At 33.5% G+C, this 27,661-nt stretch overlaps 1 protein-coding gene across 1 annotated transcript in view; it reads right to left on the bottom strand.

Annotated features, from left to right (window-relative positions):
* Positions 1-27,661, bottom strand: part of LOC117782864 (sodium channel protein para) — a 66,649-nt gene that overhangs the window by 22,227 nt on the left and 16,761 nt on the right. Inside the window, exons 7-23 of the mRNA XM_034619935.1 lie at positions 25,135-25,263; positions 22,368-22,459; positions 21,973-22,249; positions 21,585-21,894; positions 20,180-20,488; positions 16,261-16,323; positions 13,306-13,486; positions 12,626-12,837; positions 12,455-12,554; positions 12,261-12,329; positions 7,514-7,791; positions 7,235-7,408; positions 5,480-5,642; positions 4,074-4,261; positions 3,799-4,003; positions 1,109-1,290; positions 151-633 (exon numbers count right to left, since the gene is read on the bottom strand). Coding sequence (XP_034475826.1) covers positions 151-633; positions 1,109-1,290; positions 3,799-4,003; positions 4,074-4,261; positions 5,480-5,642; positions 7,235-7,408; positions 7,514-7,791; positions 12,261-12,329; positions 12,455-12,554; positions 12,626-12,837; positions 13,306-13,486; positions 16,261-16,323; positions 20,180-20,488; positions 21,585-21,894; positions 21,973-22,249; positions 22,368-22,459; positions 25,135-25,263 — 3,415 coding nt within the window. The remainder of the gene's footprint in view (positions 1-150; positions 634-1,108; positions 1,291-3,798; positions 4,004-4,073; positions 4,262-5,479; positions 5,643-7,234; positions 7,409-7,513; positions 7,792-12,260; positions 12,330-12,454; positions 12,555-12,625; positions 12,838-13,305; positions 13,487-16,260; positions 16,324-20,179; positions 20,489-21,584; positions 21,895-21,972; positions 22,250-22,367; positions 22,460-25,134; positions 25,264-27,661) is intronic.

The raw sequence follows: 27,661 nt of genomic DNA, 5'->3' as shown, positions 1-27,661 counted from the left end.
TTTGTTGTATTAATTGTAATTAATTAAATTATTTTTGCGAATTTGCGGCCTGTTGCAAGAATTGCAACAATGGAAAATCGCAAAAATATGAGTTTATCTTTAAAAATTTCATTAATTTTTTGTAAGTAGTTGTAGTTGTAGTTGACTTACCAAAGCTAAGCTACTCATTAAAATCATAGTGATAACAGCTGTTTCAAAATATTTATTTTCAATTAATTGAAAAGTTTTCAGTCGTAAATTGCCCCATCCTTGCCAGAACGGCGAATCATCGTCACCGGCTAAGATTGGAAATTTCTTATAGTACGAATCGGGGCAGCAATCAGCTGGATACTCGTCAAGTATATCCTCATCGTTAGCATGTATTATGATATCACCGTCGAGTGGGCCCTCCTCGCATTCGCCCTCCTCGTCTAGCTCCTCGTCGAGACCTAAATCCTCTTTACTGGCGTCGTGTTTCTCCTCGCCTTCCATCGTTTCGGCGCTACCCTTGTGGCTTTCGTCCTTGAATGGTCGATTCTTATGGCTACCATATGAGTTAATGCTGGCAGTGTCGTCGTCCTGTAAGGACAAACCTCTATGGTTTAGCTCGTGTTCCAGTCTATTGTCTTGGTGGTTAATTGAGTTGCCAATCATCTGTATAATTATTCATATATCATATATATATATTTTGTTTTTGGTTTTTTTTTTTTTTTTTTGTTATATTTTGGAACGATATCAGTTCAAGTGTCAGGTTCAGTTGGTTGGATTGGTTGGTTTATCATTTTTGTATAGTTTTTTTTTTTTTTTTTTTTGGTTGATTGGATTTGTGGAATACACACACACATATAACAGTACACATATAGACAGTTATATGTAAAAGAAAAAAACAAAAAAATAAACGAAAAGAAAATGAATAAATAATATAAATCAATTTGATGTCGTTAAGAAATTAGTCTAAGTATGTATATAATTAAGTATAATAAAATACATAGTCAAAATGAATATACACACACACGTATTCTTGTATATATCGGCGATACTTAAATCAGATATATACATATACGCATGTACATATATATAGTATATTTATTATATTATTTTAATTATCAATTCGAGTTGTATTATTTACCGTTGCATTATTAAGATATTTGGATTTCTTCGGCTTATTGTTCTTCATGTCGCCGTGTATCGTAAACTCCATGCCATCACCAATGGCTACCTCCAGCTGTGTCTGCTCCTTGATACCTTTCTTGATTAGACCATCGGCGAGGATCTCGTCGTGTCCCAGTTCCAACTCGTTGTCACCATGCTCTGCAGATATACAACGACAAACGCCCTTGCCTTTTTCGTATCCGAATATCATCGCATTTTGAATTATTTTTTATTATTGTATTAAATACACACATTTAATTTTCGATATGTACATGTTACATAATAATATATAAATATATATATGTATGTAAATATGGCATATATATATATATGTATATATATGTAGAAGACATACATATGCATACAATCCATATGTATATATATATATGGTTGTACATGTATGGGTTGGGATGATGAAAACAAAAAACGAATTCACAACGAATTCAGCACAAGCAGTTGCCGTTCGCAAGAGTTGTTGTTGTTTTGTTTATTGTTGTTGTTGTTGTTGTCGTTGTTATTGTTGTTGTCGTCGTTGTTGGTTGTTGTCGTTGTTGATTGATCGATTGATTAGTTGGTTCGATAACATGAAGCGTTGATACGTCGGCCAATGCAATACGATTATTTAATTTGATTTTTATTATATTAGATTTGAAATCATGACAAGCCATAACAGATGTGTGTATATAAATGAAAAAGAATATAGATAGTTATGCGATTAATATCATATTGAGTTTGATTTGTTTGATTACGACACTTAATGTAAAACACAAAAACATACGAATGCGGTCACGTTATTTGAACATATCAATAACCCATCAAGTTAAAGATGACAGATGAAAATAAACACGTTAAGTACTGTAGTCGATTACTATCGCGTAAACGATAGTTGAGAAAACGGTCCTGACACAACACAACAGCGAACAACGCATATCGCAAAATGATCTGATCGGGCTCCCAGAGAGCAAGAGCTGCTGAGTGAGATGGCATGATCGCTAGATGAGTTATCGATAAACAATGAATGATGAATTGTACTTTGTCGTATCTAAAAGATCACGTTTCCGGCCTTTTGGATCGACATGAATATTACATAAGCACTAATTTTACATTTAAATACAACTTAATGATGAAATTTAAGTGCTAAAGTTAATTGTTTTTTTTTTTTTAGATATAAATAAATCCATACATATACAATATACAATATACACAGACAACAATAATATCGAAAAAGAAAAGTTCTGTAATACTAGATGAAGGATCAAATCCACTGTTTTACTTTCAATTTATATAATTTTTTGTTACAATGAATAACTATTATATAATGTTATTATTATTGTTTCTTTTTTCTCATTAAACTAACAAATTCTCAAGAGACTTTACATATTAACTTTTTTCAATATATCTCTAATGTGGAGTTCGAGGCCCAAAATAATGTTGTGTAGTTGTTGTTATTGAGGGGTGCAAATTTGTTTGTTGGGGATGTGGAAGTTATGAAACCGATTGAAAAAATTAAAAACTTGCCGCAAGCTCTGCTATACCCAAAAATCGAATACGACGAGTTCTAACTGATAGATATACATACTATATGTACATACCTATGTAAATATGAATGTAACGAGAACGAGTACGACGATTAAGAATGGGTAAAGTAAAAAGTAACGAATAGAAGATATAACGAGTAGCAAGAGCGACGAGTTACTAAGTACGAATACAAGAAATAATTTTCAGTATTTCAATATTTTTAAAAGGAATCATATGTTTGTATGTATGTTTTGTATGGCATTTCGACTAAATACGCACTAACGCTACGAATCTATATTATATCATATAGGCTGGGTGGTTGGGTACTTAGGTAGATAACTAGATAGATAGGTAGAATCGGGTATGAAGTGAGCGTATCGGTTATGTCACACTCGGCAAAATTCTTGATGGCCCCAGATGCATACGTACGAGTACATACAAATACAAATACAGATACAATTAGTATATATATGTATATAGACATAGACAGATACATAAACATACATATATACATACATACATATGTACAATGTACATATGTATAGTCTCATAAAGTTATTGAACAACAACAATTATGTCCAAATCGAACGGAAACCAAAAATGTATAAATCTCTTAATATTGAAATGAGAAAACGAGATGAAACGCAATTCGATTCCATATTTATTTTTGACATATTGTGGATATTTCGATAATTTTGGCAAGTAGAATTCATGTTAATGAATTGTGGGATTCTTGATGGGGACAGGTGTTATGATGGGTGTCCAAAAACTAACTAAAGAGCATTTTATACGTTTATTTACTTTTTTTTAACATTTGAACAGTGTGTTTTCGGTTAAGACGAATGGATTTGTTTAGGCTGAACTAGAATTTTTATTTGGATTAATATGTTTGGCCAATTGTTTTGAGTTGAAGTTAACGTTAAACGCAAGTATACACAATTAGTATATATATATATATAAATATATATATATATATTTTATATATATAAACACCTATGTATATATATTAAGATATATATATATATGTATATATATCATATTGATATTATATGTATAACAGATTATATAATTAAAAGTAGTTGTAATAATTGAAAACAAGTGGATAAAAACCTTCGCTCCAAATCCAACTGATCTGGTTGGTCCTCTCACCTGATGGTTGATCACTTATTTGATTTGTCAATTTGTTACGTATTAACTTGAAACAATCAGCAATATTACGCTTAACCCAACTTTTAAAACGACCAATTCGATTAAATGCCTCGGCTATTTTGTTCGTATCATTGTCGGCAGTCGGTGCTGATAAACTAGATGAACCAAAATTTGACAAAAGCAAGGCTAAGAAAAGGTTAAGAACCTGCAAGTTAATAAACATACATATATATCAATCAATCTGATCAATCATTCGACTGTCTGGATGCACTTACCACAAGATTGCCGATGACAACGGTGGCCAAGAAGAATGGAATACAGGAGACATCGCCCACGTACATACAGTCCCACATGGACTCAATCCATTCACCGCATAACACCCGGAACACGATCATAAAGCTATGCATGAAGTCTGTGAAGTTCCAGCGCGGCAGATCACCATCCGGAAAACGATCTTTATGATCTGTTGCATAACGAATTAATAGAGGTTTCATTTATTCAAAAATATCATTATTAAGAAATAATACACAATTTAAGGATCGGATTTTGGTTTAATTTCATTTTTTTTTTTTTTGCGTGTTACTAAAGCCGCATACAAAAAGCGTGTGCAAAGTGGCAGCAGCACCCATAAAGCAGTGTTGGAAATGCGAGAAAATCTCTTACAAAAACCGCCATCAACATATTATTAAGATAAATCAACCAAGGAAAATACAATATGAAAAACAAATCGCGAGCTGCTTTTAGACTGCAACCAATGCAGTCATGTTGCAGATTTGCAGTTTGTTTTTATTTTTTTTATTTTTAATTGAGGATTATTCTTTTTTGGATATGGTACAGTAGAATTAAGTTAAGAGAGCTTGGAGTAATTAAGCTAGAGGAAAAGTTTTGATCATTGCACGCTAGTACTTACTGAAGACAATGCCACCAGACAACCAGGCAGTGGTACCCAAAACTCAACTTAAACTTTAACTTTATGCAGTGCAACTACGAAATGAAATCGTCAATAACAATATGTTCATTCTCGGACGGAAATATGGTATCGAAAAGAAGACGGAATGTAACCTGCTCTAAAGTAAAGAACTCCGAATAAACAGTGGGGATTGCGGATTGTGCTTACTAATTTAAATAGGAATAACAGATGCAATAAAGGATCCCTATTTTTCAATATTATAATAAAAATATTTCGATTTAAATTCTCTTTAAGTTTTAATATAAATTATTATTACAATCACTTTAATCTGACACTGAATTTTTTTTGAAGCATTACAACCAATTTATTGTTGTATTAATACATACAATTACCGAATTATTACAAGTATTTGAATTTTTGAAAGATTAATAAAATGCAAATTTGTAAGTAGTTTTAAAGACTTTTCAAATCGCTAAAGTAATTGTAACATATTTAAGGATTACATATTAGTAAATAAGTTCAGTTAGAAACGATCGAACCTACAGCTATCGATAAACTTAAGCAACATTGAATGAAAACAGTTTAAAAAAAATAAACAGTATGTACATCAATAAGAATATAAATATATATATATATCACCGAACCCTATGACATTTATATAAAAAAGCACACATATAATAAGAAAGAAAGACAAAACAATAAACGATAAACTGCACATCGACAGAAGACTATTGAAACGAAGGAGCTGAAAGGACCGGCTGAAGTACTTACCATGATAGTTCTTTCCGAACAGTTGCATTCCCATCACCGCAAAGATGAAGATGATAATGCAAAGTACAAATGTCAGATTACCCAAAGCGCCCATGGTGCGGCCCATAATCGAAATGAGTAAATTAAGTGTTGGCCAAGATTTGGCCAATTTGAATACACGCAGCTGCATTTACGGATTTCATTTGATTTTCGAAAATTTCGATATTGATATTTGATTGTTGATAATGATTTTTAAATTCGAATTGTGTTTTGAATTTTTTTTTTTTTGTGATGATTTGTGTGAGGAGTTAAGGTATTATTCATTCATTTCATTCAATTTGCAATTGGTGTATGAGGTTGATTTATTTTAATTGTTATCATTGTAATTATCGTCATTTTCATTATTTTTATAATTAGTGGTAGTATTATATTTTTGGTTTGAAAGCCGGGCAAAGCATTAGGAATACAAAAAATATTTAAAAATATAAATATATATATATTTATATATTGAGATATGAATATAGCATTACTATATGTTGAGAAATGCAAAAATCTTTGTAAGTATGAATTAAAAAAGCTACGAAGTGACCGTAGTTAGTAATATTAATCATGCACAGCATTTGCGATTTGTACCAAGTAGACTGAAGACTGTAGATTGTAGGATCTAGACTATGCAGTTGACGATGGTGACACATTCAATATTATCGAATGCTGTGCATGATTCACTCATTCATTCAATTGACAATGCCTATGAAACTAATATTATTCTTAAGATAATAACGATTATATAAGTTTCATTAACCTACGTATAAATATATATATATACATACATATGTAGTATAATTGGCTTCACATTTGGATCAAGTTCAAAATGCGCTCAAAATTCTCACTTTAGCTAACTATAATAAATTTGTCAGTTGCTTACACATATTGTCACGCTCACGAATTCATTGCAATCGCGAAAGCACAATGAAAATATGATAATCGAAATGAAAAACCGTGCCGAAAGCATTTTGTTTAAGTTTTCATCATTCGAAGATGATCAACTATTTTGCAGAAAAAAAAACTTCAATTCAAAAATGGAAAACTAAAATAATATGTTTCATTAACTTAGAGTAAAAAGTTGAGCAAAACTTGAGTACTAGAAAAATGCTGGCTAAAGTTAGATTAGTTTAAGAAAAATTGTTTGTTGCACGCTAAAAAAAAACTTGCTTTTTGTTTGCAGTAGATCTTATATATTTGTCTTGTTTGTTTGTTGAGAGGAGGGGGTTTTGGATTTTGGGTTAGAGTTTTTTATTGTCAGTTGGGCATATAGTATAATACCTGTGTAGTTTTTGCCAAACAGCTGCATGCCCATTACCGCAAATATGAAGATTATAATGCATAAGACGAAGGTCAGATTACCCAGAGCGCCGACAGTTCGACCCATAATCGATATGAGTAAATTTAACGTTGGCCATGATTTGGCCAATTTGAATACACGCAGCTGTAAATTGGCAGGACGTGGTTAACATTAGCGTTGGATGTTTGTGTGTTCTCTCGTGTGTATTGTGTTGAGGGGGCAACGAGGGGTAGTTTATTTGTTGGGATGGGGGGATAGAAGTAGTACGCGTTAATACGATTAATACGATTATCACATTTGCATTGAGAGAACAGTCAGAACATCATACATACTAAATTAGATCTTGATTCATAAAGCTACCTTAGATCCTGATCTAATCGCCATTAGAAATAATTTCTGCAATAACTGAAGTTAAATATTCTACGGATGCTTACCAAACGAAAAGAACGTAACACGGATAGACCCTGGACGCCCTCGAGGCCCAGCTCGAGTAGTGAGAGGGCGACAATGATAAAATCAAAGATGTTCCATCCCTCTTGGAAATAGTATTTGGGACTCATCGCCATCAACTTCATCGTCGCCTCAATGGCAAAGGTTGCGGTGAAGAACTGTCAATGGCAAGAAAAGATGAAGTGAATAAAATCAAAATCAAAATTGTAGCATTTAATAACAGTTTGAAGAAGGATCGATAGACCAAATATGTGAATACTCACATAATTGCCACTCTTGAGCACACGCTCCATTTCCTTGTTCATGTCGTGATGATCCATTGCCATGAACATGGTATTCACAACAATGCACAGCGTTATGAAGAGCTCAACAAAGGGATCGAAGACGATTAAAGAGACCCACTCCTGAAATTTCAACCAAACCCAGCAGCAGTCCCACACACAAAACACATCGATGCCTTTGAGGATCACTTCTAGTGCCCTGTCTTTGAATGTCGGCCCATCCTCGTCGTCGTCCTCTGTTGGGAAATAGTAAACGGAGACTGAACCATACAAAAGTTTGTTATTAGTTGTGATTTGACCAACTTTGACTCAGCCAGATTAGCAGAATTCTTTTTTATTAGCAGATTTCTCATACGATCGAGTTTCGTAGTTAAGTATGAAAGTATTCTTCTGTTTTTTTTTTTATTTTTTTATTTTTTTGAAGCTTCATTGCATTGGAAATTATTCGTTAGCTTTTGAGGTTAAACAGAAATAAACAGTGTATGTGTATTTGTGTGTGTGAGTGTGAGTTAGGGGTGTAAAAGTGTGCTTCTTTTCTTATTGTTCGAAAAAAAGAGAGGCTTTTATTTGGAGCGCTTTTAAAATTTGAATTCACCTAATAACACAAGACAACAAAATTGGATTTTTTCTTGCCACTGGAACCACATATTTTGATACACATGAGGACTCAAAAAGAATGTTTCTTTGGAACTTTTTCGGCTGGTTTTAGAGCTATTATTACTCGAGAATGCCAAAACAGCTTCAAAAAAATACGTTTTCTAAAAGCAAATTCAAATAAAATGTAAGCCAGTAGTTTTACAGATAATCAATTTGAGAAAGCTGAGAAACTGTCTTAACTTGAAGAAAACTGACCCGATTTTCAACCGGAATGCCATTTTGATCATGATTCGGTCTCTTAATTCATACTGCACTTAAATTTTTTTCATTTAGAAAATTTTTTTGTTTTTCGATGTTGATGGTAAGGGTCCCCCCTTTGAAATTTTGAAAATTCGAAATTTTAAATCTCAAGTTTTTACTTTTAATCAACTCCTTATATCGTAATTAGTATAAAACGACACTTTAAACTTGATTCTGAGGCCTTTCATTTTCTTGCAAAAAATCATGTCAAAATTAAGAAATATTTTGACTTGTAAAGTTGCTAGATCAGAGGCTTGAGCAACTTCAAACTGTCATAACTTTGGCAAAACTGTAACGATTTTCAAGGGGAATGTCATTATGATCATGATTTGGCCTCTAAATTCATTCTGTATTCAAATTTTGTTCATTTAAAAAATTTTATTATTTTCGACCAAGACTCGGTTTTGATGGTAAGGGTCCCCCCTATGAAATTTTGAAAATTCAAAATTTTAAATCTCAAGTTTTCAGTTTCAATCAACTCCTTATATCGTAATTAGTATAAAACAACACTTTAAACTTGATTCTGAGACCTTTCATTTTTTTGTAAAAAATCATGTGAATTTGAACAAAAATTTTGACTTGTAAAGTGGCTAAATCCGCAGTCTGACCAACTTCAAACTGTCATAACTTGATCAAAACTGAGCCGATTTTCAAGCGAAATGTCATTTTGATCATGATTTGGCCTCTAAATTCATTCTGCATTTAAATTTTATTAAATTTTTAAAAAAAATATTTTTTTTCTAGATTCTTCTAGATATTGATTTCGATGCTAAGGGTCCCCCCTATGAAATTTCGAAAATTCAAAATTTTAAATCTCAAGTTTTCACTTTTAATCAACTCCTTATATAGTAATTAGTATAAAACAACACTTTAAATTTGGTTCTGAGACCTTTTATTTTCTTGTAAAAAATCATGTCAAAACTAAGAAATATTTGGACTTGTAAAGTTGTTGGGTCAAAGGCTTGAGCAACTTCGAACTGTCATAACTTTGGCAAAACTGTACCGATATTCAAGCGGTATGTAAATTTGATCATGGTTTGGCGTCTTAATTTACTCTGCATTCAAATTTTATTAAATTCGTTCATTCAAAAAATGTAGTTTTTGTCATATGTGGCCCAATATAATATGTATCAAAATAAAAGGAATTTGGTTCCAGTAGGTTTTTGGCTGTTGCCTAGTGTAATTAACTACTTTCAATTTTAAAAAGTTGACTTTCCGCGACTTTTAGATACTCTACACTTTCGGTTCATTTAGTCTACTTCAAGCAGCTCCATTACTGATGAGATGTATTCTTTAAATCTACTTGGTGCACGCTGGACTAACTACGAGCAATTTTAATGAATATATGTTAAATGAATCCAATTCCCAAATCGAAAGATCGTCGTTTCGCAAACGGACTAAAGATTTAAAACTTGATCAGTAAGTTCTTTAACTACACAGCCACAGAATGAACTTCAAATTCGGATTCAGCGCATCAAAGTACATAAGGAAATGGTAGTTTGATCTCTGACCAACGAAATTTTTATTTTGTGTGGCTGTGTTATTATCCCTTTTTTTTATTTTTGTTACAGACTCATTGTTTTCTACGTGGATTTAAGCTAAGAAATTTAAGATATTATCCTTGAATTATTCTCAAAAAATTTAAGAATTCAATAAGTTAGGCTAAAGCGCGAATTATATTCCAATACAAATGTTTAGCATTCAGTTTGCAGCGTTTTCAATATGTAGTAAATCAAGTTCAAAGTTAAAATTACGAGTAGTTGCATTAGGTGAGGGTGATTGTGACTTACTATTGAAAAAGCATGCGCTAATTTTAGTAATTACCAGACAACTAATCTAAGACTAGGTTTGTTCAGTTATAAGCTTATTCAAAATAAGTATATAATTAGCAATCGAATTATAAGGCAAGCAGCTACGGAACAAAAGCAATAACTTTATAGTACTAATCATTGAAATACTTAGTTATACGCATGCAGTATTAAATATATTAAAAAAACAACACGAAAAACTAACAAACTTTGCTGTGTTCGTTTTGTTACAAAACATCAAATCAACATTTATTTCAAATTATTATTAATATGATTAATTATTCGCGTCCAAATGTGTTACGTGTTTTTTGGAGCCTCTCTGTTTTTTTTTATTCTAGTTTTTATTCCAGATTTTTCAGTCACGTTTTGAATTTCTCTTCATCTATTTATACTTGACATATTTTTGGGAGTCCTTTGAGGACTTGCAAAAAGTATACGACTTTCATGAAAAATGAAATGTAAACACAAAAACTTATTCAGGGATGTTGCAGAATTACAATCCAAACAAAAACAAATACATTTTTTGTTAGCTAATAAAATAACACACCTGATTAATATTTTTTTATTTAAGTTAAATTTACAGAATATTATGCAATAATGACTTTATTTGTTTTTGAAGAGGAAGTATACTTCAGAACGTGATTGTTAAATCTGCGATTTATTCGCAACAACTGTGCAGTGAAGCAGCGTTAAAGTCTAAATGTAACGGTGCAGCAAGTTAACAAAAGCTCAAAGGAGGACGTTTCTGAAAATGCAAAAAAGTGTTGCCAAAATTTGGGCAGCAGCCAAACGAAAAGGCGGCAATGTAATTTGCAAGTGTGTGTGTGTGAGTGTGTCTCTGTGTGTGTGGTTGCATTTTTGTCAGTGTGTGAGTTTTGTCATACAAAATTATCCAATTGCTGGAATGTGGCTTGCTTGCTGCATTTGTATCTTGTAATTGTTTTTTTTTAGTATTTTTTTCGAATTTTCTTTTTTGTTTTTCATTTTTTTTTTTTTACTTTCTTCTGTTAGCATCAACGGCAGTAAATAAAATGGACGAGTCAAAGAAGTCATTCATTTGGATACACATATAAGTATATATAATTATATTTATATAAGTATAATTATAAAAAAAAGTTAAGTATGTTTTTGCTTAAGTTTTTTGTTAAAACAAAGGAGTAAATGAGAATATAAAAAAATATATATATAATTAATTATGTTAAGAATATAGTTTAGGTTAATGGAAGTGAGTCAAATGTTAGCTAGCAATTTTTCAGATTGTTTTCCTGTTTCTTTTTTTAAATAAAATGAATTGGGTTAAACAACGGATGCACAGGCTATTTAATGCTCCACATGCAGCACGCTAGAAGTATGTTTCAAGCCATTAAAATAGTCAATCAATCCAACAATCAATCAATCAATCATTAGCTAGTCTTCAACCCTTGCAACGCACATATCTCATGCGCTTAAAATCAAAATCAATAGAATATACACTCGTCAAAATCAATTGATCTCTAGACAAAAAGGTCTCAACATAGCTGATTGTCGATAATATGTCATGGAAAGTTATATGAAGCAAAATTCGTAGAAAGTTGTGATTAATTTTGTTTTTTTAAGATTTGTAGATAGTAGAAATAGATATTTATATGTAAAATATGGAAAAGACGATGGGCAAAGATCCGTTGTCACAGAAACAAACGTTACGGCACTTATTCTATAGTATAAAAGGATGTATTCAAACAGCAAAAAACGAAAATTTATTAAATATGACTTGGTTTCAGTTTTGTACCTTAAGTATTTACAGCAATTGATCAGTTGTTAAAAATATAAGGTGAAACCAAGGAAATAAATGCACATGGAAGAGAATTCAAAACAAACGAAAATTTACAAGACGTTCGATATTTCAATATATATATTATATAAATTAAATATGCATGTAAATATATGCAATGAATAATGTCAAATTTACAACATGAACGCAATGCAAAAGTACAATACACGTACAATATATAGATTCATCGATAAGTCGATAGATTGTTACGTACCACCACGATCACTAGCTCGACTATGCCGACCAGCGGCTTGCTCAATTATATCATTCAGGACCATAACATCTGAGATGAGAGACAGATACAGATACAGAGTTAGAAATACAGACAGAGAGTAGTAAGTTAGTAAGCGATATACATGTTAATAATATTTTTTTGTGAAGATATATTGTATGTACATATGTATGTACCTTTCATGTCGACCACCGTTTGTGTCTGGACGGGCTCAATAAAAGGATTGTCATGATGTTTGATCTTGCCCGCTTCATCCGTGCATTCCAGGCCAATTTCCTGCATGATGATATTTTCAATTTTTAGTTTTCAGTTTTATCGATAAGCTTATCAGTTCGGTTTTTACTTACGTAGTCTCGATGCTCGACCTTGTGATTGGTGTCCAGGCAGGTGGTGCCGCCGTTGGTGGCGCCCACTGATTGATTGCGTGTATTGCGATTTCGCAATTTGCTCTCCTTGGTCATTGTGCTGACGCCCATTACGGCCATGCCCCCGAGCAGATCACCATGTGAGGTATACGATATTCGGGACTGATGTGAGGTATACGATGAGTGTCTGGAGCCTGTGAGAATGTGAAAGCAGTAAGATTAACATTGATTGTGTGACAATTGGAGATATCGATACAGCACATACAAAGTCATTGGGCTTATTACCGATAGTCCGCTACTTGTAAATCTATTTAAGATCTCTTGATATGTATGTTCAATGTAAGCGGTTACTTCTATCAATAGATCAACACATCGATATTCATTGAAATGAAAATCGATAAATATATAAAGTCTTAAAGAGTATTTTCATATGCAATATACTAATTGAGGGTTTAGCTCTACGATAACTTTTAGCCTAGACCAATTATATATTTAAAGTTATTTAATACTATCGATATATTGAAAATATAATACCCAACTGATCTGACTATCGATAAAGCGATAGTTCAAAATATAATTAAAACGGAATTTAAATTTCATAACTAAGCTGCATATTATCGAAATACTGAAACATAGAATAGATAAACTATGGCAAAACACACCTAGATTTCCATAATAAACTGGCACTATGATGGCTCCATTCTCTTCAGACATGGGCGTCACGGCGTTCGAGTCATCGGCATATGGCAAGTGTTGCTGTGCATCCTGATATGTTGACAATACGAGAGGCTTGCGATCGCTGCCGGGAATTCCAAAACGGCCACGTCCATTGCGTATCGTGTACTGGTTCGATTTGGTTATCGAAACGATTAAACTTATGATTAGTACTTAGGACATTACACATGAACTGTTAAAAAGTAGCAGTAGCAGTTTCAGTAGTAGTATTAGTTGTAATAGTAGCAGTAACAGTAGTTTTAGTAGTAGCAGTAATAGTTGTAGTAGTATTAGTACTTAGTAGCAGGTAGTTTTTGAATAATAACTTATTATTAATAAGTAAGTAATTGTCAAAGTGGTAAGTTTGTAGCAAATATCATGATATATAAACGAATATTTAAAAAAAAAAAAAAAAATAATAAGCCAAGTCATTGACATGATTTATATGAGAGATAACAATTTTAAATGATTGTAGAATCAAGAAACAATTAATTTAAGTACATAACTCAAACAGTAATTGATATAACCGGCACATATACATACACACTTAATGGGAAGCCCTAGCCCTATAATTTCGGGGTAGACAATCACAATAAACTCAGACAACAGACAGTCAATGATATAGACAGAATATAGAAAAATAGTTATTGATATCGATTCGAATTCCAGTTTAATCAAATAAAAGCAAAAACACTTATGTGTCAAGTTAAAATGGGAAAATATCGGAACGAGATTTTTATCGACAAGTTATACTAGATATATGTATATGTATATATATACAAAATCATACAAAGGCGATAGGATTACATACTGGGAATAAACCTAAAATTAAAAAATAACATAACAATTAAAAATTAACAGAAAACTGGGGATTATAACGGTACAGTGACTGAGACCGTGGCTAAGAGTGACCGAAACAGTGACAGTGACGTTGAAGGTGACTGTATGCCTGATTCAGTGACAGTGACTGTAACTGCTACTGTGACTGTGACGATTCAAACATGTGCAAATACTGTAAGTTCGTGTGCTAGAACTGTTCATTTCCAGCGATCTGGTAGTACTGCAAACTTACACAATGTTAAGTTGGCTACTCCTGATTAACGTAACCAGATCAGAACAGTTCTATGCTCACCCAAGCACTCACACACACACAATCAAAAAATTAAAAAAGGGCCACATACATATACATATATACATACAGAAGACATACATTCGTACCATACATTCACACATAAGTATGTAATTCGAGCATGACAGACATAATCAGACTCATAATCTCTATTAGTTCTCGTCGAACATGGAACATGGAACTTACACACAATCACACACACTCACACGCAGACATAGGCACAGACACATCAGCCGATAGTACAAATACTGATTGCTTTAGGTTTGTACAATACATACAGAGTGACAGTTAGAAAGAGAAATTGATCAAAGAAGTGAGTGACAGAGAGAGAGAGAGAGACAGAAAGAGAGAGGGAGTGATAGTGATAGAGACAGAGATAGAGTGAGAGTGATTGGCATTAGATACTCGTATGTAGGTATATGTATATCAAGTTACACCAAACATGACAAAATCACAAAATAAATTTATATATGTAAATACTCATATCTTACAAAGAAAATATGTATATAGTTTATAGACAAATACGACAATGTTATTCGATGGTTATGATATCAAAATACTGGAATATGTTCGACGAGACCAAAAAATAAATATAGAGTTTGAGAACAATTATAATTACTAATTAAATATCGAAAAAGATAAATTTACATACGTATATAAATATATATGTATATAATATGATAAACTTATCGAAACTATGACAAAATACAATGCGCCTCAGTGAAAGCCCAATAATATGACAGCTTACTAATCATATATGATTTAATATCGATTAAATGTGTGACTTCTATCCGAAACGTTATATGGGAGATTTTAGAAAAACTTCTACATAATTTCAAATGCGAGTGATGGTTGACTAGAGTTACCTTATCATTTGCATCTACATATCTAGCTTTAGATACGATCAGCTATATGTGTAGATACGAGTCATAGGGTATGTATGTATGTACGTGGGTAAGGTTGTGTATTTACTACTAAATGTATTTAATTATATACAGGTGTGCAATTAACCTTGACCCCCGCTTCCCTCCTATAGGCGTAGACTTGTCAAAATCCGTAGAACCAATATTCAATTGACAGATTTTTACAATAATTACCAAGGTATAACTTTCAAAATGTCCTTAAGGATGATCGGTCATTAAATAAACTTTCATCTGTACAACCCAACCTCTAATTTTTTGGCCTGTGGGGATGTATTTTGGTTAAAATAAGTGTCAAAAAATAACACATTTTTCAAACCTGCACACGAGTTCGGATCGGATTCCCTGATCTTTTATCGAATCGAATCTCTTTCTTAAGAAAATGGCTCGGTTCGACAAAAACTAATTACGAAATGTTCAAATTTATTTATGTTTTACTATGGCTTACACCGAACATTTTCTTTCGCAATTTTGGAGATTTATAAAACAGCTTTTCTCGAAATTTTGTCGTGGAACTTTTACACAAGTGTGTGTGCGTGTGTATTTTATGAAATATTACAGTTTTGTCAGTACAGTCATACACATACTTAATTAACTGTGGGTGAGAGAGTGAGTGCACTTAATGAATGCATTTTTATCGAATATATTTACTCTTAGATACTCTATCGACGACGAGTACTTATGATATGAGATGGTTAAGGCGACTTGTAGTTCTTATTGTTGTTTTTGTACTGGTTGTTGTATTGGCTGTCATTGAATGAAGGAAACAATACTTGTGGCGTGGTGTGTGTGTGTGTGTGTGTGTGTGTGTGTGTATGTAAGTGTGTGTGTGGCTGTGTGTATTGGGCGCTTACCTTGTGAGAACTACGTGATCCCCTGCGTATGTTAAACGGTGAACCAGGTAAGGATAGGGATGTCTAAGTTGTTTATTTATTTTTTTCGTTTCGTTTTTTACAAATAAAATACAAATAGAAGAAAAAGAAAAATTGAATCAAATAAAATATTTCTTATGTAGAATAATATAGATATTTCCTGCTTTTATACAAATTTACTGTTGTTGCTCTTTTAAAGTTTTATAAAAGGAAAAATGCATTTTTTATATTAAAAATATATATACTCGAAAGTGTTAATCTGTAATCATTGTGTATGCGAATATATGTGTATGCATGTGTGAATATACTCAGTATGAATACAATACTACATTAAATATTTTTACTTTAAAGTTGCCCCAAGTTTTTTTTCCAACTATTTAAATGTTTAACAGTTTATCTGCTTTTTAAGATCTATTTAACATATAGGTTATTATGTATGTATGTGTAATTTCTCAATATTTTTTATAACATTTTTTTAAGCAATTATTTAAGTACTCTACAATTTTAATATCTAAAAATCAAAACTTAAAATTAATAGATATATATGTAACAATTTCCAGTCTCAGGGTAAAGAGTCTATAAGAACTTAAAGTAAGATAATTGTAAATTTAAAAACAAAAATATCTTTAAATAAAAAAAATTTAAATTTTGTAACCAAATATAATGTACTTTTAAAATAAATTTTCAATTTCTACAGTCTAATTTTCTTTTAAAACTCTTACGGATGCATTTTAAAACTTAGAAAATACCAAAAGATTATTTGCCGATAACTATCGCAACATTGTTGATATTACAAACGAATCTAAGTATCCGAAAAGACACCCTACAGTGTGTAGATATGTGAGTGTATTGGGTAAAGTGTAGTTTCGAGAGTTTTTCACGGTTTTTTTTTTTTGTAAATAGTTTCAAAGAGTAATTTAGTTTGTGTGAGCAATAGAGAAAGAGAGAGAGAGAGAGAGAGAGAAACCTACCTGAGGCTCAAGGCCATTTGGTTGAAGTGCTAGAAAGCTCAGAGTTTGAGCCTGCGATAACGATTACGATTATGATATATTTTTTTTAAGTATTTGGAATGCGACTCTGAGCAATCAAATGGGCAGTAAGAACGAGCTAGCGAATGCAAGAGCGAGACAGCGATAGTATTTAAGTGAGCGTAAAAGTTCGATTATTATTTCATACACATATTTATTTGTTTTCAATCGAATCGGAAAATTGAGTCATACACATGGTCAGTATTTGGGCTATCAGTTGAACAGATGGAAAATGATAAGGAATAACTTCGAATAACCGAAGATGCATATACCCTAGCAGCTTGCCGTAGAAAATGGAATGCAACACGTTAACGATATAATGTCGAATAAATTTGACGGATAGACAGAAGAATGATTTGAAGTAAATAGTCAGAAATCATCATCTGATCTGATAGGATATTAAATCTGTTCCAAATGGTATTGATAACCATATATGGGCTGCTCTGGGTATGTGTATAGTGTGTCATGAAAAGTTGATTGGTTTCCTATTATCGGTTCTAAGTCCCGAAGATCAAAACACTTTGAATAGGACTCAGCCGTTGTGCGTAAAGCAAATGCTTGACAAAATTACCAATAGTACCTACAAAGTATACAATTAAGTGTGCGTGTAGAAAGAGCGAGAATGAGAGAGAATCAAATTCAAAAATGACATGCCACAGCATGTTGGGTGTTTATCGCAAAATGCAACGCATATCGGTTATCAGTTAAATCATTTATCGATAGCAATGACTCGAAATCGGTGCTAGTGCAACCATTGTGCCGTTCTGTACTCTCTGTTTCAATTTTATCGCTTTATCAAAATGCAGTGGACAGTACTTAATTATCTAAAATTTGCGCGTTTTTCAGACATAATTAATGAAAATTAAAGCATCGTTCACTGAATTCGCATGCAAATGAATAATGGAGCCATAGGAATAATCAAAATAATGTCTTAATTAAAATCAAGTTCGATAAATTTGACTCGTAAATAACGTAGGTAAAATAGATCAAAGAAAAACAAAACGAAGAAAGTATGAGAGGAAAACAATGGAGTTTGCAGTTGAATGGAGAGCCCAAGCTGACCTACGCAAATTGATGGATAGAATATACGAGATATAAGTATAGGTTTGGGATGTACATACATATGTATGTACATCAATCATCTATATATATGTATTGTGTGTATGTGTGTGTGTGTAAGATTTGATAAGGTCAAGCACGAGCATAATAAGATAGATTTCGACTAGTTGTGAGCGAAGAAAGTTGGTGTTAAGTGGATAGCAAAGCCTGAAAGCATGTTTTTCACTTCAATCGTGTGATCAATCAATGTCAATCAATTAATTAAAGCCATTCGCATTTTAGCATTGTTGTCGTCCTCAGTATTAAATTTGCTTGCAATGTAATGAAATTAAGCATCGTTCTATTTGTAAATTTGTAATTGTAAAATTGTAATTTGTTGCTTTTGTTATTGGATATTGAAAGTGGAATTTGATTTTGGTTTTGAGCTCCAATCGCGTACAACTGAAAAGTTTTCACCTAAAGCATTCCGAGCAATGAGTTTAACTCAAAACCAACAAATTTTACGTAAATCAAACAAAACAAACATCAAATTAAAAAAAAGAGAAAACAAATCAATGAAGACTTTTAAATGAAAATAACTTATGCGAATGCCAATTATAAGAGCCAGCTAAATACGAGTACAAAGTACAATTAATGATCTGATTTAACTGCCTGCACACGCACACACACACACACACACACGCACATACACTCTCAGCCACACACACACACACCCACATACGCAATGACAATTTCATGCACTATCACAATCTATTTCTTGCTACTTTATGCAATACTAAAATATGGAGTCTGAAAGGAAATAGAGCAGGTAACAGAAAAAAAGAAAGAAAGAGATAGAAAGAGAGAGTGAAAGACTCTCCCTCGCTGACGATTAATTCTGGTAGATGTTACATGGAACTAAAGCTAATAACTTGATTATTTGTACATACACACACACATAGAGGCACTAGAACACTACTCGCTAATACGATTATGAAAGACATACGAATCAACAGTCGCTAGTTATGATAATTAGTTAACGAATATATACGATAAACACGATATGTACCATCGATCCAATAACAAAACGAAGAGTGGCAATTTATAAACCAATAGCACAACAACTAAAGTGAATGTAACTGTTAACTGTTTAACTGCAAAGATATTGTCTCATTATCTGAGCAGCGAGTAGAGAAGGTAATTCCAGCAAGTAACAATTAGCCGTAGCTGAAAGACCGAGCAGCAACGAGTGCCTGTCGGTAGGAGATAGAGAGAGCTGAGCTCTAATACAGATCGAGTAGCAAGTAACGAGTAGCGAGTTAAAAATAAGAAGAGTTTTAGCGATAGAGTAAGTGAGAGCGAAAGCTCTTGCTATACGAATACATAATAGCTACAATTAACGAGAGGCAAATCAGAAGAGAGTATACTCAACTTAAAAACCAAAAAAGTGGATATCAAACTGAAAAAGAAATAATAAAACAAAATGCAGAAATGACACAAAATCATTCATTCAAAATGAAAACAAATTGAATTGAAATTGTAAATAGGCCGGCCGTTTAGCTGCTTATGACAAGAATGGTAATCGAAATCGAAATTCAAATTGAAATTCGAAATCAAATCGAAATCAAACACAAGTTTTATTAAAGTACACGTATTCATTTGTATACATAGATAGCATATATAATTATACAATCAGTTTGATGAAAAGAAAAGAAACAAGTACAATTACAAATAAAACCGATAACCGATAACCATAACGATAAAGATAACGATAAAAACAATACACACATAAAACGAAAACAAGGTGAAATTATTATTGCGCTCGGAATACTTACCGTGCTCACTTTACGAACTTTGGTAGCTTGGTGTGCTGTGGTAGGTGCTGGTTGTCTTTGTATAACGCTCACCGACTCCGACTCCACTTCGACGCTACGTATGGACATCTTCTCCTTGTTGTTGTCATCATTGCCCTTCTCACCACCAACAAACAGCTCATAGCTAATACAGGAATATGTTGGACTCTTTGCCATTTCGGGATGCAATGCCGCCTCCTCAGCAGCAGCCGCATCCGCCGCCGCCTGCGCCTGGGCATTGGCCCTCTCCTCGAGCTTAGCTGCCTTTGCAGCTGCCGCCTCTTCAGCCTCCTACAATGACATTATGCACAGAGTAATTCGTATTTCATTTTGCTGATCTTTAATTGGTGCTTGTCAACATCGTCACATCGGCATATACAATATTTATATATATTTAGTATACAGATATGTGTATTTAGTACAGGGAAATTTTTTGGAGGATTTCGGATTCAAAGTGTTGGACAAAAAAACTGAACGCAACTTTCTACAACTTACACTATGAAAATTATAATTTTAAATTGTGCGGTGTCTGGTTTGGAATCATTATTAGGGATTGAGTTTGTGGAAATATCAAGATATTCAAGTCAAAATTAGTTAATAGTAAGTATTTGTTTTTTTCTTTTGTTTATTGCTTTTTTGCTTTTTACTTTCAAGTGTTAAATTTTGCATTAGTTGAACTAAAGGTGCACTCAAATCAAAAGTTGACAAACCCAAGAAAAATACATACAAGAGAATATATATATATATATATTATACATATATAGAGATATTATGCGAACATTATTTGAAATAGTAAAGTGAATAGAAAAGTTTTCAATATAATGTCAGTTCTCGTTAGATCTGGCATAGTAAAGAAACAGTTACAAAATAAAAACGATAATGGAAATCAAAAGTGAAATTGGTTAGTCAAATAAGTTGATTGATCAATCACATATACGTATATACATATATGTATGTGTACATGTACAGTTACGATAAGTTACTGGTGAATAGGTGTTTTTACAGCTCTACAGAATAATACTGTATGTACATTCGAAGGATATATAGATGTTAAATAAGTAATGTGACTATAGAATAGATAGTTTGATAGATAGATATATATCATCATACAAGTACATTACGATTAACACGTATATGATGTACGATTGTAATTGAATACGAGTAGTAATACGAGTAGATAATAGAAATTTGTTTGTTATACATACATATACAAAAGAAAAAAGCAACTCTGTTGTTACTGGTAGATATTTTCAATGATCAATTCAGCTGTGTGGATATTGAAATTGAAATTATCTACCCATTGTATTCAAGTGGCTTATGGTATGGTTGGTTGGTTGGTTGGTTTATCCATTGGGCGTTTACTGGTCTCTACTGGGTTTCTACTTACACGTATCGCCTCCTCTTCGGCAGCCTCTTCTTCTTCGGCCTTCTTTTGCAATTCGTCATATGACATGGCAACAATGGCCAAAATCAAATTCACAAGATAGAATGAACCTAGGAAGATGATGACTATAAAGAACAGCATGTGCCATGGTCCAGCGGCGCGGAGAACCAACTGATACAGATCTTCCCAAAAGTCCTGTGTCATCAAGCGGAAAGCGGAAAGAAATGCCCATCCAAATGAATCAAAACTGGTATAACCATAGTTCGGATTTGGTCCAAACCCCTGTAGACACACATAATCGTCCTCACATTGACTGTTATATGCACAGAAATATAGTTAATTGTTAGTGTTATACATCATATAGAATAAAGTTGCCATAACGATAACTTACCCTGCTCCAGAGATATTGCCGCATAGTGGAAACGATATACCATCGTCCTCTGAATACCAATTGGTGATATTGCGATTGTGATAGTCCCAATTCTCGTCGGTTAAATTACCCCAGGAGCCATCTAAAGGGAACTTCTTAATGCATTTCTGTGTCAGCACGCCCATATAGATTTGCAGGCCCATCAGTGCGAACACCGAGAGGGAGAACATTGTCAAAATTATCACATCGCGCAGATTTTTCACAGACTCAATGACAGCGCCGACAATGGTTTTCAAGCCTATAATATGAATTTGATTGATCAAATATAACAGCATATATACCAATTTAAAAAGTTTGAGTGTATAACAGTATAACAGTTTTTTTTGTCGTATAACAGTTGGTTTCTTCATTCATACCTGGAACAATGGCTACAGTCTTAAGCGCACGCAGCACCCTAAACGTTCGCAAGGCTGCAAGATTACCTAAATCTATACCCATGGTCACATAACTGTGTACGATCCAAACAAAGAGCCATTGTTGTTGCAGCAAATGTTGTTGTCGTTATCATTGTTGTTGTTGTTGTTGTTGTTGTTTTATTAACGATGACAAAAGCAAATATACATACAGATGAAATGTCATTAAGTATTGATAATTATTTTGCTAAATATCTAAGTATGTTAAAATTGTTGTTTGAATACGATTATGTATTTTGCAGTCGTTAGTAATTACAAATGTAAGTATTTTAGAGTTACAGAAGCTTGCATCTCTTTCTTCTTCCTCTTCTTCTTCTGCAACAACTTGTGCATACTTTGCTTCTTGTTTTTTTTTCAGCAACAAAGATTAAAATTAAACAAATTATATAGCGTAAAGAAAAAGTTATATATGAAAAGATATTAAAATATGACTTTGTGTGAGTGTGTGTGTGAGTGTGTGTGTGTATATGTGTGTGAGAATGTCATGAATGGGCTTGTCCAGCTTATCACTTCCCCTTTCATTTCCCCTATATTTCCTTAGCTTCCCCCTCACGTTAATGTTTCATTACGAAATTGTGCCACAAGCTGGCAAGTCACACTTGGGGCAGGTGCAGCTCCTGCGGCTCTCCCATCAATTGTGCAAGTGTCTGTTTGCGTTGCTATAAAAATATTTATGCACGCACACAATCTTATCAAGGAAATGTGCGACACATACACATACACAGACACACGCACATACATATTATATATTTATACAGGTATTGATGTGTCCTGCTAATGTCCATTTGCTTGAGTTGTTTGCCGTGTCGCTTGCTGTATGTTGTCATCCTTTGGGAATTCAGCGTAACTTCTGCAGCCACCTTTCATTTATATTTCATGAATATTTATCGATTTAGACGCATATAAATACAGTCAATATAAATATGTATGTATGTGTATGCAAGTTTGTGTACATTTGTAAGAGTACAATCATATCGCGTGCAAGTTGACCATCTAATTGTGCTGACTCTTAACTGTTTTCCAGCATACTCGTCTCGTATGTCAGTATTATCTAAGTGTTCTGCATACACTGAGGAAATAAAGATCGGTTTCTTAAATCAACAATTGGTATTTTTAATCAGTGTACATATAGTTAGAGTTAGGCTTAAAGTGCTAAGCGTCGGTTATTCTCCGATGATCACCGATGTATCGGCTGAAGCATTTTTGTATGAATTTGTTTAAAGTGTGACCAGATTCTGTTTGAATGGAAACCGATGCAATTTTGGGTTGGAGACTGCTGCGAATAATGTAAATGTTAAATTGACCATCGGTGAAAAACCAACAGTGTGTTAGCAGTTTTTCCCATGGCTTTGCTTATGGTTCGTTTTGAGCGGCGCCTTAAAGCGCGCTTTAAAGTTTTATGTGTGCTTTTGGCGTCCAAGGCTGCACGTCTGTGCGGCGCCGCACGAATAGCCGTCAAGCCCCGTTACAGTAACCTCGAAGTCAGCTCTCCCACCCCGGCATACTCCCCACCCCCCTCCCGGCCCACACAACACTTCAGTTCTGGGTTAGCTGCCGCTACTCAGACAAAGGGCGCCCAATAAATGGTTAAAATGGAGCAAAAAGCAATGAAATGAAACTGTCACGAAACCAACACAAAATAAAAAAGAAAGCAAACGAAGAGAACAACTACAAAAAGGGAATGACAAAGAAGGAGTAAAAGAAAAAGGGACAGAAAGAGAGAAACTGAAAATAATAACTTGCATGACCAAATAAAAAGCCAACGAATTTGTTTATGACTTCGGTCTGTGTGTGAATTGGAAATAATCATAGAAAATCCAAATGTTGTATGTGTACCAGTGTGCGTGTGTGTGTGTGTGTGTGTGTGTATGTTGGGCACGTCATTGGTAACGGCACAAAATAAATCAATAAAAACGCTGAACTAATGCGACATTTTCAGCCTGCAGCTCACATGGCGTATGTATAATTTTAGCTACCGTTGCGGCGTGTTGTTATTGTTGCTAATGATGTTGTTGTTTTAGTGACATTTGCACACACATATTTGCTGTACGGGTGTGTATATAGTTAAGTGCAATTTAATGCTCAATTGTACAAGAAATTCATTGATTAAATATATAAAATAAATATTTTCATTTAATTAAATGCTTAACCAGGCGTATCTAATGAATGCCAATTACACACCCACACACGCATATCCACCCACACTCACAGATATGTGAATACACGCATAATTATGCAAATGTATACGGTGCTTGTTGTTGTTGTTGTTGTTGAGGAAATTAATAAATATTGTGCAATAAATATGTCTAATTGGTAATCAGAATTCAACTGAATATTTTTAATGAAAATTAACCAAAACTTTAAATAACATAATTACTTTTTCTTTTTGTAATTGTTTATTGTTTAATGGGCTGCTAGTTAATTATCATACGATATGTATTAACTACAATTGCATTAATTTATTGGCTGAATAAAAGAATTAAAATAATAAGCGATTTCAATGATAATTAACTGCCGTGTAGTATAACAGTTAATAATCATGTTACGATCAAATACGATACGTTTAAAAAAATTAAGACGATATAAGTACAAAGATATATATACGAGTGAAGATGATATCGATTTAATTAGTATGTACGCATGACTGATGATGTAATTAATTAGTTAATGAAATAGTTAAATATTTAAATAGTTTATTTATGTAACTCACGCTAAAGCTATTACTACGAAGTCCAGCCAATTCCATGCATCTCTAAGATACGTAAACGGGCATAAAATGAAACCTCGTGCCATCACTTTAACAGCTGATTCAAATGTGTAGATTCCGGTGAATATCACCCTAAAAACGAATTGAATTTCGGATGCAATTTGTTTTTTTCTTTTCTTTTCTCTTTAATCTTCTCATTTATCTTCATCTTTTAGACAAATGATGTTAAGTACAATTGCTGCCTGCATATGGGTCTGGCAAAGCTATACTTTGAATTTCATTATGTTTCAATTAGAAAAAACTATGTTCGGCAAACCGAAGATAGGTATACCCTTGCAGTAAAGTATTATGTTAAAAAATGTACAAACGTTAGCAGTTTTATTATATTTTTTTGGTGTAACAATAAAAAAGAAAGCTGACAGAAAACCCGACAAGAGTCAGGCAAGATAACAATAGAAGAGCAAAGTAAAGATTATTCAATAAGAGACTTAAGTTTAATATAAAAATATGTTCACTGCAAGAGTATAATTCATTATTCTAGTTAAAATCAAATAAAAATCATAACAAATAAAAAACCAAAAGAAAATAGAATATTCAAAAATAATTCTTAGGGTCTGCGCTGCTTTTACTTTGACTTATTAACGCTTACAATTAACTTATATATTAGCTTAACCCTGTTAGTTAGTGTAATCCACATTGCTTAAGAGCTCTTTCAACTTATTGCAATTAATTTTAAATATGTTAGAAAGTAATACTTGTGCTTCGATTAACCGAAATGCGTTTGATCTGAGAAGAGGTTGCCCCCCAAAAATGGATCCTAAACAAAGAGGTTGAAGTGTATTGCATAATATCGTGGTGACTGGCAATTGGCAATTGCCAAGTTGCAAACTGGCTAACGGGTAGATCAAAGGGCGCAATTGTTAATTACGAGTACTTGAGATTGCAGATAGATAGACAGACAGTCGTTGCACGGTCTCGTGCCAATTGTCAATGTCAATAATGGTTAATACTTGATAAAGGACTTGCCGCTTTTCTCGTCTCTCGTCTCTCGTCTTTCTCCTCTCTCCGTTCCCCACTCTTCTTATCTATGGTGCAGCCTGTGTGTGTGGGCGTTAGATCAATAGGCCGACCTTCGGCCTGAATTTCCAGCTGAGACAGGCTGCCTTTTCGTCTTCTTGGTTAGTCATTTGATAAATTTAAGTAGACTTTTATGCGACAGACAGGCGGGCAGACAGACGGATATATAGACAGATGGACAGTTAGGCATATAGAGTCCAGTTGCCACGACATTTGATTTGCAGCCAGCAACTAGTTCAAAGTCGCTGCTGCGCTGTGGGTGTTGCATGCCACATGCCACATGCCACACGGTGCATGCGTTTTGACCTAGGCCCCAATGCCTGTGAAGGACACTTGAGTTGCGTTTTAATTGCAGGTATTATGTCTTTATGTTTCCCACAAGTACTGCCCACAGCAGCTTCAGCTGTATTCGACCCACATACTCATAGATACTTAGATAGACACATAGTTCTCTTTTCTCTCTCTTTCTCTCTCTCTTGTGTATGTGTGTGTGTGTGTGTGTGGGATAGGGGGCGGCGGGTCTCAAGTTATGCGGCAGCAGCTGTGCCCTTTTAGGCTAAGCGCAGTCGCCGTTGTCAACAGAGACCCGAAGAACTTGGCCCAAAAGGAGGCCCAAGAAGACAACGAAGTTGGAGCATCTGTATGTCCGTCCGTTCGTCCGTTCGTCCGTCCATCTGTCTGTCAGTTTGTCTGTTTGTGGCACACAAGCACACGCACACACATTGGGCCAACGGTTATATTTGTTAGGGTGCTCAATTCTGATACCAAATCTGCGACAAAGTTTTTGATATCAGCTAAAAAAATGACGTAACTCTTTTCACTTTTAGTTGCTTCTTTAATCGCTTCTTTCGCACTTTTAAGCATTTTGCTCGTTTTTCTTTTTTTTACTTTTATTATTTTTTTTTTTTTCTTGAACTACTTTACGATTTTACAAAGTACATAAGCTATGTACAATTACGAACTGTGCTAGAAATACAAAGTACTCGTATACAGTATACAATTATGTATGTACTATATATCTAGAGATTATATGGGTAGTTTCGCTTCTATGTAAATCGAAACACAATCTGAGATTGTCAAAATTTTGTTTACATTAATGAGAGAGAGAGAGAGAGCGCAGGAGGTTTACAAGAGGGTTAGGATTGACTAAGTACGACGACTTTCTAGAGAATTATATCAATATACATAAGATATTTATATTTGATATACCAAATTTGTCTATATATATATTGTTAGCTACATTATGATAACTGTCTATAGCGTTCTAATAATTATTATGGTATTACGAGTCCTGTTACTCCTAAATTTACTATTATCGATTAAGATCTAAGTATTTCCGATTATACAGAGTATGAATGTACACATATAGTATGCGCATAGTACAATTATATTACAATTAATTATATGATATGGCACTAATTAATGGAACTAATCTTGAAATACTACAATAACT

Source organism: Drosophila innubila, chromosome X (assembly GCF_004354385.1).
Source record: "Drosophila innubila isolate TH190305 chromosome X, UK_Dinn_1.0, whole genome shotgun sequence".
Lineage (NCBI taxonomy): Eukaryota > Metazoa > Arthropoda > Insecta > Diptera > Drosophilidae > Drosophila > Drosophila innubila.
The sequence above is the reverse complement of the archived record's forward strand: the minus strand, read 5'-3'. Positions and strand labels throughout refer to the sequence as shown.